Genomic DNA, 11,705 nt, shown 5'->3' on the forward strand with positions numbered 1-11,705 from the left:
CGCAGGTGGCAGAACCGCTCAAAGCCGAGGAGAGTTTAGGGTTTTCTGGGCTAAACTTCCCCTTGTTTCACCACTGCACCCCGTGTCCCCAGGCGAGCACCACCCGCTCCGCTCCATCACACCCACACCCCGGCCAAACATCCCGCCAGAGCCCCCCAGCTGGTGCCCCCCCAGCCACATCAGGCCGCTGTGTCCACAACACACCTTTTACCTCCCCCTCAACACACGGCTTCGCTACCGGGATTCCCCAGTTTTTGAGAAAAGCCTCATCTCATGGTCCCACCTTGGGCAACACGGAGTTTCTGCAGGGCCCCAACGTTCTGTAACAAACCACCTGTCACCACCCCCAGCACCTTCCCAGCATCGGGTTAAAACCCACATCTGCTCATCCTGCCCCAAATCCAAACCCCACTTACACAACGTGACCCTCCTGCCTCAACCCACACAGGGCGCATTTCCCTGCAGCACAGAAGCGACCACTCATCCTTGTCCAAAAAGTGTCCCTATTGACACAAGTCCCATTCCAGCATTAACCTGGTCAGCGCCTTCTCCGCACCCCCAGGACCCCAGTACAGGGGCAGGAAAACCCCCTCTCTGTTCCTTCCTGACACCGCTCTGCAATTCACTGTAAATTAGAGCTAGTAAAACACAAGCAACGTCATTTCAGATGCGGTGGCAGCACCGGAAGGTCTGTCCCGTTTTCACCCCAGGACACCAGAGAGTGCTGAGCCCGATTAATCTCCCATTTTCCTTTTGTGATACCTCAGTATCTTTAGCAACAACATTCCCACTCAAGCATCCTCTTTTGAGCAGCCAGAGTTCTTTTCTTTTCCCCTCCTCGTATAGCAAATTCCACCCATTGCCCAGGGAGCCGATCCCTTCCCCGGGAGCAGCTCGAACAGCAACGCTTCCTGCGAACACTACGGCTCTGTTGGGCACAAAAGCCCTTTGTCTGGGAGCTGGTCCAGGGGCCGCGGCAGCGCGCCGAGCCCCGCGCTCCGAGCCACAAATCACCACAACCACGCGCGTTTTTTAAAAATTTTATTTGTCAAAGAAAAAAGGCAATAGCCAATTGAAAACCTACTTCATCTTTAACTCCAATTTTTGTCGTTAAATTTAGAGAAATGACTTATTGATTTACTTTTTATTTTTTTTAAACAAACCCCCCTTTTTCCCCTTCAACATTTACCATCTACTCGTGCTGAATCCTTCCAAGGAGATTGCTCCAGCGTACCTCTCCAGGTCCTCGCTTTGCTCCTTTTACCAAAAAAATGAACAACTCCATCGTGCATCTTAAGGGCTCCAATCGTCAAAAATAGGAAAAAAAAATATCTTTGGAATAGCCAATTGAGTTGAATAAAAAAATCCACACGAATGCGGTTTGGTTGGGGCAGGAATCCACTCCTATGTTCCTGGTAATCTGATCCCGCTCCATGAATCCTGGTAATTCAGCCTCCCTATCCTATCCACATTATGATTTGAATCCAATGATCCAGCTCCAAGGATTGGGATCCAGTGAGCCCTCTCCAATCCAAACCTTTATAACCAGCAAAACCAAAAAAGAGGAGGCAAAAAGTTAGATACTGTAATGAAAAAATAGGATTCTGGGGAATGATCAGTTATGTTTGCCATCAATTAATACAGATGTACATTAATAACTATCAATTCCCCAAAACAAACTTTTGAATGGTGATGCTCAGATAATTTCTTTAGAAATGTTAATTACTATTTGGAGGAAACACTCTAATATTTACAATACGTCAACTGAAAATGCCAACATACTCATCGCTCGCGTGGTGGTGCGCTACAGGTTTTGTGGTTGCAAAAAATGTTTATGAGACTGGAAAAGCTTTACTGGCACAGCTATCGACCTACTGCACGGCTGGACGGGACCACGGTAACTACCCGGAGGTTCCAGACTTATCGGGAGTCAAGTGTGCATTAGTCTGAGGGGGCAGGGCTGAGCCTTAAGGATTATTCCCCACTAGGTTGTCTATTTTTTTTTTTTTGCTTTCGTTCTGATACTTTAAAAAATGAAATAGTAACGTTGTATCAGTCACACAGAGGACATGCAGATTTTAGCAGTATTGATATTATACTCTGATTTAAAGATACCCTTGATCTACTACAAGTGTACGAATACTACAGAACATTAACACTTGTAACCAAATGCTGCAGGACAAAATAAACCAATATCCCACCCCCGTCCCAGTTATTCCTTTAAAAAAACCACTAGAATGGAATAGAGAATTACAAAAACAAGTACTTGGCCACAATTGCCCCCCCCAAAACGTTTTAAAGAAAAGAGCAATTGTAGTCTGCAGTAACCAGAACATGCCTGAAGTGCCACGTAGGTGCACGTGCTCAATTAACCTGTCTCTCAGTATAAGGTCAATACTGCCAAGTTCATCTGTGACAATAGCACTTGGAGTCATACCATTGCCTCCATTATTGATCTGATCCTCCTCAATCCTCCTTTTGACAATCCTAAAATGATTGACATGTGCTCCACAATCCTTTAATCCAAAGCATTCTTAATCCATCTCTTCAGATATGTCTACAGAAAGACACACGAAAAGGCAAGATAAAATATAAGATCCCCCAGAAGAGACAAGTTAGCCACAAACATCCCAACATCCCCAGCTCGTGTAAACCATAGCTGAACACGGAGACATTTACACAGCAATACCACAGCGTGAAGAACGTTGGTATTTAACTAGAACTAAATCGGAACAAGCCTGACTGACATCAATTAAAATACAATTTACCAAAGACGTGAGGGGAATGTTGATGTCAAGGAGCAAATACTCACTAGGGATTTTACACAAGTATGCAATTCAACACTTCAGCCAATTCGAATAAAACAGTTGGAATTAAAAAAAAAAAAAAAAGAAAGACTGTACTAAGTAAAGGAGAACTGTGTACAACATGGGGTTCTACAAAAAGATCAGAGCTAGTGATCGTTTATGTACGAGATCGGGATCTGCTGTGGCGGGGAGAGTAGCGTGGAGATCCTCTGCTTCTTCTTGGGGAATAACTGCGGCTTCTGCTGTTGCTTCGACTACGGCTTCTGCTACGACTACGGCTGCGTGACCGAGATCTTCCATAGCTTGGGCTTCTTGGGCCATCAACTTTAACACGGATGTAGGCAGTTTCTCCCTATTGAATAGACAGAACTTTCGATTGAAAAGTCGAGGCTTTGGGGCCATCTTTTTAGGCATGCTGACAGACCAAAGAGATCATTTACTACGGCATGGAAATAGACATCAAAGCTTTACAGTCTATCTCCTGATACGCTGACCACAGATTTAATTTAGCTGCTTTGTACATAACCAATGAATTCCACACGTTCCTTACCTTCAGATCCTACTGTTAAGCCCCTTGTATCCAATTCTGGCCAAAGAAAGTAAGTATGAAACCTACCTCATGAGATCTAAACTTAGTGTTATCCAGTTTTCGCACAGCGTAGGTCATATCTTCCTTCCGCACAAACTCCACGACACCAGTGCCATCTCGGAAAACATCAGCATAACATACATCACCTGCTTCACGCATGTGATCCTTTAAATCCTGCCAACTCCCACTTGGAGGCAGCCCTAAATCAAAAGCAAGATATCACGTTAAAACCAAGTTGTGTTCTCGTCTCCTGCAGCTGCAGCATCAGTCGGCAGGAAACAGAAGAGCCGTCGGCCCCAGCGGGCCGGGACTCCTCCCAGGCGATGCTTTGGAAGCAGCGGCTCGGAGCTGCGCGGCCCCTCGCCGGGACAGTCGCCTGGAGGACCCCGGGGGAGCACCTGGGTGAAAAGAGAGCACTGACTCACCCGAGACGATCACTCTGTACTCCGAGCGCCGGGACGGGGGCCCGTACCTGCCCCGGGGGGCTCCTCCCCCGCCGCCACCGCCGCCGCCTCTGCCGGTGCCCCGGCCGCTCCGGGGGAACTCCACGCGGAGCCGATACCCATCGTAGTCGTAGCCATCCCGCCCGTACACGGCGTCCTCCGCGTCCCTGCGGAGCGGGCCGGGCGGTGAGCGCGGTCACCCCGCGCGCCCCCGCCTTTGTTCCCGCTCCCGCCGCCTCCCCCCGCGCGCGGCCCGTCAGCGCGGCCAAGGCGGCTCCGGGCGCCGCTCCCGCCGCAGGCCGGGCTGGGGGGACACGGGGGAGCGCCCGGGGGCGGGGGGGCTCACCTGGGGTCCTCAAACTCGACGAAGGCGAAGGGCGGGCCCCCGCGGCGGTTCTTGAGGTCGATGTCGCGGATGGCCCCGTACTTGTAGAAAACGTCCTCGATGTCCTTGGTGCGGATGTCGGGGGGCAGGTTCCCCACGTAGATGCGGCAGTCGTTGTTGCCGGCTGGGCCGCGGATCACGCCCCCTCCGGACATGGCAAGGTCGGCAATGGCTGCGGCGGTGGAGGGCCGGGGCGCGGAGAGCGGGAGGCACGGGGCCGGGCACACGGGAGCGCACACGCCGCCTCCCCCAACGACCGCTTCAAAATGGCGACCGAGGCTCCCCTCGCGGTCCTACTGCGCGCAGCGATCTCACCCCGGGACGCAGCACCTTCCGCGCTCTCCGACAAGCAGACGGTGCCCGCGCCTTCCGCGCGCCCTCACTCCTCTGTCATGCGCATGCGCGGCACCGCAGGAAAGTAGTTCCTCCTCTCTCGTCCCTTAGCTGCTCCGCCTCAGAAGCCGAACCCGCGCTGGCGGTGCCGCCGCTGAGCGCGGGAGTGCGGCGAGTCCGGTTCTCCCTCGGAAAACCTCCTGCTGCTCCCGGTGGGGGAAGGACGCAATCCCCAGCCGCCTTTTTTATGGCGGCAGGCCGTGTGGCGTCACATCCGGTGCGGCGTCCGCGCCAAGAAGGCCCGGCCGTGGCGGGGAGGGGTGTGTCCCACAATGCAGCGCGGCGGTGGGGGCGCTTGGCGCCAAAGCGCGGGTGTGTCCCACAATGCACCGCGGGGCGGATGGCGGCGGGGCCGATGGCGGCGGGGCGGGCACAGGGGCTGCGGCCGCGCCCGGGGCCCCGTCGTGGCTCTGTCGCGTTGTGGTGTGCCCGAGGGCTGCGGGGAAGAGGGCTCTGCGCGCTCCCCGGGGCGGCGGGGCGGAGGCGGGCTGGGCTCGGCGTGGCCACGCTGAGGTAAAATGGCCGCCCTGGGGCACAGGAGCGCGGCCCGGGCTGGGCCCGCCGCTCGGCCGTGTGTGCGGCGCGCTTATGTAACCGCTCTCAGCATTGGAGTCACGTCTTAGGCCTGTCGGGTTCTGTTTGGTTTTCTCCATGAGCACCGTTGGCGCATTCTGAGCGCTGTACCGTGGTTCTTGCACCAAACCGTGTCACGGTCTGCTCTGAAGAACACTCCGATATTCTCTTGAGGCTGAGCACGGTTACTTTGGACAGAACAAACCTTGAGAATGTCCTTGACTTCGCTTTTAGTCTATGCAGTTAATAAAAGTGGAGAAACAAAAGCACTTGAGGCAAAGTGGAGTGGACACATTAAAACCTTTCCTGGGGGCTGTGCCCTTGCACAACTGTGTGCGGTGCATCTTCACAAGTTAAATGTAGAGTTAGGTGAAAAATGTGTGCAAAAGAAGGCAGAAGAGGGTGTTCTGGAGAAGATGCAAGACAATAATGTACAGCTGAAGTCACATTGAATTGCCAAATAATATTTCTGTGTGAACCACAAGATATAGGAAGGAGACTTTAAACAAATGTTTGAATTAGTGTCAGTTGGGCAGTCTGTAGCCTGGGTTTCTCTCATTTATCCCTTTGTATCCTGTGTACCAGCACACGCGGGGCCGGAAAGGTTGGGTCACCGTAACCACTGTGACGGGGTTAAAGTACCTGAGCGTGTAGAAAAACCCTTTAGGCTCCTAAGTTAATTAAGGGATTTTGAAAAATGTGTCATGCCCCTTTAGGAGTCTGTCGTGCATGCTTCATTTCTCATGTGTTAATTAAAAATGCATATTCCTCTAGAAAACAGCAATCCTGCCGACTTACAGTTAGAACAATATTTTTGGTGTAACGTCACGTTTGACTGTTACAAATGCCTTTCATTTGTTTCTCGTGTAGGTTAGCGTCGTGTGTGCTGCTCTGGTGATTTTTAACACGGGCCATGTCTCTGTGAATTGGTGGTGGTTTAAATGAAGCCTGCCGTGGATCACTGGGAGGTGGGATGAGAAAGCCCAGCGTCAGAAGTGGTGGTTTGCAAAGTATCAACTACCAACCATCTGAGGGTTTTCTGCATTTTTAGAAGTGTTGTGGTTTCACAATTCTGCTTGTAGGGCGATACGAGGGGGACTGTGGTTCCAGGTTGATCTACGGGACTTCAGGGCGTGCTTGTGGGTAAATACATCTTCACACCAGCACTGTTTAACAAGCTAATTCACTTATTTGCCAGCTCAGTGAAAATACTTGTTGCATATTGGAAACAAAACCAAACCCACCAGCACCAAAACTCACAGCAACAACAAAAATCTCAAAAACCCAACTGTGCTTTTCCCAGGAGCGGAGAAGCCTCCGTCCTTTGCCAAGAAATGAGTCTTTGTTTTCAAAAGCTTATTAAACGGCTGAAAGTTGTTCTTAAAGGCGTCATAAAATAAAGTAAGCGCGCCTGGTTTGTGAAAACCCTATTGCATGTTTTCTTTTGTGTGTTAATAATCCTCATAACTGCCTTAACTGATTGCCTTAATTACCTTAATGAAGTGTCTCTTTATAGAAATATCGAATGGTTTCTCCTCGTTCCGTTTTTTAGCTCCGTTATCAGCAGAGCGCTTTAAACAGCTGGATAAGCTGCCGAGAATTTATTTGCTTTTTCAGAGTCGCTTTTGGCTTTCTGGCACAAAGTGTATGTGGAGAATCATTAAGTATGTAGAAAATAAATTAGTGGGAAGGAAACGGCAAATGATCTTGTGTTAAATAAAAAAAAAGGCAACTGCTGTAAAATGACAACTTTCGGTCTCAAAATCAGAGTAATGAAAACCAGGCCTTTCAAAGGGAGAACATTGATGAATAATGCAAGTATTAAGCGTGTAACTGAGCGCGGAGCGTGCGCGGGTGATGTGCTGGGGAGGGTTGGCGCAGCCGCTCCTCGTTCTGCTCAAGGCCCTTCCCACGGTGAGAACAAAAACCTGCAACGGTGCTTGCGCCCTTTTCTGGCGTTTTCACGACTTGCCTTCTATCCCCTCCCGCCCAGACCCCTTCGCGCCCGCGGTGTGAAAATGCACCCTCGCTCTTCGCAAAGAGCCATCCCCGTGCTGCAAGTGGCTCTTTTTGTGCAAAAGTACTAAAATGCTTTACCACCACTCGGTGTTTTGGATGACGACACGGAGGCCTTGGCAGGCTGCGGTTTTCCCAGGCGGAGCCGCGGCCGCCGCGTTTCATCACTTCACCGAGAACCTGTTTTTCCTAAGTGGCCTCCGTAGTGCAGCACGGTCCAGCTGGGATTAGTCGCGACTAATCTTACTTTGTTGCACAATAATTGTTCGTCAAAGCTCAGATTGTTTGGAAGAAAAGGGTCATTTTGAAAACAGCGTCTTAGTTGCAACGTTTTTTCTTTGAGAACTGAGCTTTGCGTTGTCTAAACTTGCTGTTTCCCACCCGTAACCATCATTCTGAACGCACTGCTTGAGTGGTTTCTTTTGGCATTTCCACAGTAACACGAAACCGCGCAGATAGTGTCATAAAGCTGATATTTGGGGGGGGCTTTGATTTTAAATAGTGCCTGCAGTTATTAATTTGCATGTAGAAAAAAGGATGCAAAAATACAGCCTGTGATTTTTTCAGAGAAACTAAGAGCACATTGTTAAGACAAGGAAAGCGTGTGTCCGTTTGAAAAGGTTTACCACAATGGCAGAGCTTATTTTATTTATGTAGATTTATGTGTAAGTGAAAAGGTTTCATATATACGTGCTGTAGCATGTCTTGATGCAAACAAAACGCGTGACACGCTCTGAGTGTGAACCTGCCCTGAAATCCAGCCTGGAAGGACACACATGGGTTTAAGGAGGAAAAGGCACCCAGCAGAGCTGGCGGCACCCACTGGCATTTCCCTCAAATGACACCACCCGAGTTCAAATCACGCCCGGAAGGCATCGTGAAAATGCTCATTTTCAGGAATTCTGACACATTGCTCTTCATTAACGCAGCTGCCGCCTCCTCACCCCGGGCCAGCTGAAGGGATGCACGGAAGCGGAGTTTACTTAAACCCTGCGTGGTTATTTGTCTCGCTAGTAGCAATTAAAGGTTAATTCCAAAATAAAAATCAGGGCTTCTGGTGTGATTTCTGCTGCCTGTTTTGATGTTCCTGCCATTTTCGCCTTCGATTCCCATGTGGCACTGCACCACCTCTGGGGTGGGGAGGGGATGAGGCAGCAGGTATTATAGCACGGACTGAAAGGTTTAACTGAGCCCCAAGCTGTTTTAATTGATTTTTTCCCGGGGAACACAGTTCTGTTCCCGCAGGGCTCTGCGGGCTCCTCCTGCCTGTCCCCACTGCTGCCGCCTGTCACCGAATGTCGCAGCCGCCGCTCTCCCTGCCCGCTGGGATCCCCCAAAACCTGCCCTGGGGATGCAAGCTGGTAATGAAAATAAACCTGCTAAGGAATAAATAAGCAAAAAAGAGCGTTTGGTTTGGGCTGCTCCTTTCCGAAGGATCCCGGTGGTCAGGCACAGGCGGGCCAGCGAGGTTTCCCCGCAGCTGCTCCTTTGCTCCTTGTTCCATGGCTATTTTTACTTCTCCCTGTGTTTCCCCCAACACCTTCCCACGCCTTTTGTACGTGTGCATCGGCGGCATCGAGAGCTTCTGGTTTGGCGTGTGGCACCTGTCACCGTCCCCAGCGGGACACGGCGGTGCCGTGGCTGCGGCGGCAGCGAGAGCTCCGCGCTGGGCCGTGCCGGTGGCCGTGCCGGTGGCCGTGCCGGTGGCCGTGCCGCTGAGCCTCGGCAGCCTGTAGAGCTGAATCATTTTGTTCTCCAAAAATAATCCCGATTTGCTTGGCCTCAGTGGTTTCTAAAAGGAGCTTTTCCATTAGGTTCCCGCAGAGCCGCCGGCAGCGCTGCCCACGTCCCCCGCGCTCTGAAAAGAGACAACGGGACGCGGTCCCTGTGGCATCAATGTGGAGTCGCTGATTTTGTAATACATGGAAACAGAATGAGTGAGAAATGGATTAAAACTGATTTCAAGCAGAATATTTTTCAATACAAATAAAGTTTTAGGAACTGTTCCATTGACCTGCAGAACTTTGTGTACACGTTTGTGGAAGGCGAGGGATTGCGATAACTGCTCGAATACGAAAAGTTACACAGCCCAAGGTAGGAGCGCCGCCGAGCTGTGCATTTCAGCTGTTGGAGCTCAATGCAAGGCAAACAAATGAGGAAAAATAACCCAGCTGTTTGCGAAAGGCCCGGGGTGGGAGCAGTTTGCTGACAGGTTCTGCTGTTCCCACTGGAAATCCTGGTTCACAGCATTTTATTATCCAGATATCCCCAGTTTAGGAAACGTCAGAGTTCATGTCCCAATCATTCTTCAAGAAGGTGAAAGGTGCAAAACCAACTGATTTTAAATGAGCAAGTTAAAATCCATGGTCAGAATTAGGCGTGGAGGTGGCCGTCCGTCACTGCCCTGCAGCACGGAGCAAACATGAGGCCGTTTTCGCTTCTCGGGTGGTACCGGACTCACTGGTACCACAATAGCCCGACTGAAATGTGAAATGCAAAAAAGAACCTTTTTTTTTTCCTAATATGCCTTTTGGGTGCAGTTGCTTGAGGATAATAAATAAGAATAGCAGATAATTGTATTTTAGAGGCAGCACCCAGGCATGAACATGCGGATATTCTTTTGCTAGTTTCCCAGGATGCATATTAGCATTTTTATACTCTGAAATAACCACACGTGAGACAGAAAGGATGAAAGGAGCAGGCAGCTCCGTGGCTGAGGTCTGGGAGACCTGGGGAGGGTGGGAATCAGCAGCACCGGTAAACGCCGCGTTTCCTCCATGGGAACCAGTTGACCCAAACCGCAGCGCTCTGGGTAATGTTGAGGCTTCTGTGTTGTTAACAGCAGAGGAAAAGGAACAATAAGTGTCTGCTTCTGGTCCTGGGGGTGAACACAAAGCGGTGCCTCCGTATACTTGTGTTTGCTTTGAGAGCATCAAAGACGTCAGTGAGTATTTTTTTTCCCCTAGGGCTCTTGTTTCATTATTATTCCCCTTTTTGCTTCTCCTCATGCTCCTGGGCAGATGTAGCTTTGCTCACTAACAATCCTGTTTGGAGTCAAACACGAGGTAAGCGCTGTGATGGAGTGGAGCTCAAGTGCCCCTGAGCACTGGTGGGACTGGGCTGAACTGGAGATGCACGTCCTGGACACTCAGGTTGGTGGTTTGCAGTGGGTTGCTGCTGGTGAGAAGCCGGGGCAGGAGCAGAGCTCGGCACAAGGACAACCTCTCCTCTGGCCGCTGTGTTCCCACGGCAGATCCAGCAGCAGACGGAGTAGCCTTAAGCATTCCTCTAATTAAAAGAAAATCCCTCGTGGCCTCTTATAGACAGAGAGGTATTACAAACCGAAGGGATGTATAAAATGTATATTTATTGATTGGGTCAACGGTTGCAGCTCCTTCCATAGGATCTGGTGAGAGCACTAACATGACTGAGGGCAGGGCCGGGGCTTTGGCAGCTGTGTCACAGCACCACAAACACCCGCCCGCTGGATCTATATGTACATACACGGAGCTGCCCACCTCGGCACTGCCTGCGCTGCCCGTCCTGGGGGATCCCCTCCATTCTGGTCCCACTTTCCCGGGCTGGTGCGGGTGTGGGTTTGCAGAGTTGCACTCACAGTGAGTTGTTTCTGGCCGCTTTGCTTCTGATCTGTTCACAATGGTCTTTTTTCGATTGCAGGAAGGCAGGATTATTCCTGGTAAAGGCCCAGCAGTGATGAGGGACAGGACATGCCTTCCAGCGAGAACCAGCCACTCGAAGGCTTTTGCAGGCTGAGCTTTTGTGCTTAGCAAGTTGCTCCACCTGGAAGAACAACTCCAAGAAATGTGTGTAGTGGAAATGTCTGCAGCCTGGATTAAAATGGCTCTGGCAGATGATGCTGTAGCTTCCACAATGTAAACATTACAGAGAAATCGTGTAAATATGGGGGATTCTATTTTTTTTTCCTCATTTTTTCCCTCACTCAGGCCAGGAACTGCTAGAGCTTAAATAAATCACTGCAGAAGTGAGACTGACCCAAATCATTTTACACAGCAGAGACCTCGTCTCCTGCTTTTGGAGCTTCTCGTATTTACACTGTGCCAAAGCAGAGTTTAAGTTGTCTGTGTGGCAGCAGCTCCTTCCTACGCCCCGCGGAGCTTGGGGGAAGGTGTGAGATCAGCTCACGCGTGGCAGCGAGGCTGCCAGGGAGACAGAACCGCCAGCTCACGCATGCCGGTGGAACCAGGGGGATTTTTGGTGCGGTCCCATCCCGTGCTTGGTGCTGGCCGGTTTCCCTGCCCCTGTGCGGGGCTGCTGCTCCACCAGGCTCAGCTTGTCCTGCTTGGATCACGCATGTGTGCCTGGTTAATTCACCTGTGAGTGTCCATCAGTGAATGCACAAGTGCCCAGTTAATTTACATTTGAGCACCCAACGAGCTCATGCATAAGCACCCAATTACTGAATGCATCAGCACCCAATTAATCATGTATGGGTGCTCTGGAGGTCAGGAGGGCAGCCA

The 11,705-nt window shown here is 50.9% G+C and overlaps 1 protein-coding gene across 1 annotated transcript; it reads right to left on the reverse strand.

Moving 5' to 3' along the window:
- Window positions 1-1,026: 1,026 nt before the first annotated feature.
- SRSF1 (serine and arginine rich splicing factor 1) lies at window positions 1,027-4,588 on the reverse strand. Its single transcript, XM_065036694.1, has 4 exons — window positions 4,186-4,588; window positions 3,822-4,006; window positions 3,424-3,596; window positions 1,027-3,159 (listed from the first exon to the last, which is right to left on the reverse strand). The coding sequence occupies exons 1-4, from the start codon at window positions 4,377-4,379 to the stop codon at window positions 2,965-2,967; spliced, it is 747 nt and encodes a 248-aa protein (XP_064892766.1). The 5' UTR covers window positions 4,380-4,588; the 3' UTR covers window positions 1,027-2,964.
- Between the last annotated feature and the right edge of the window lie 7,117 nt (window positions 4,589-11,705).

The sequence above is a fragment of the Columba livia genome, chromosome 20 (genome assembly GCF_036013475.1).
Source record: "Columba livia isolate bColLiv1 breed racing homer chromosome 20, bColLiv1.pat.W.v2, whole genome shotgun sequence".
In the NCBI taxonomy this organism is placed as follows: Eukaryota; Metazoa; Chordata; class Aves; order Columbiformes; family Columbidae; genus Columba; species Columba livia.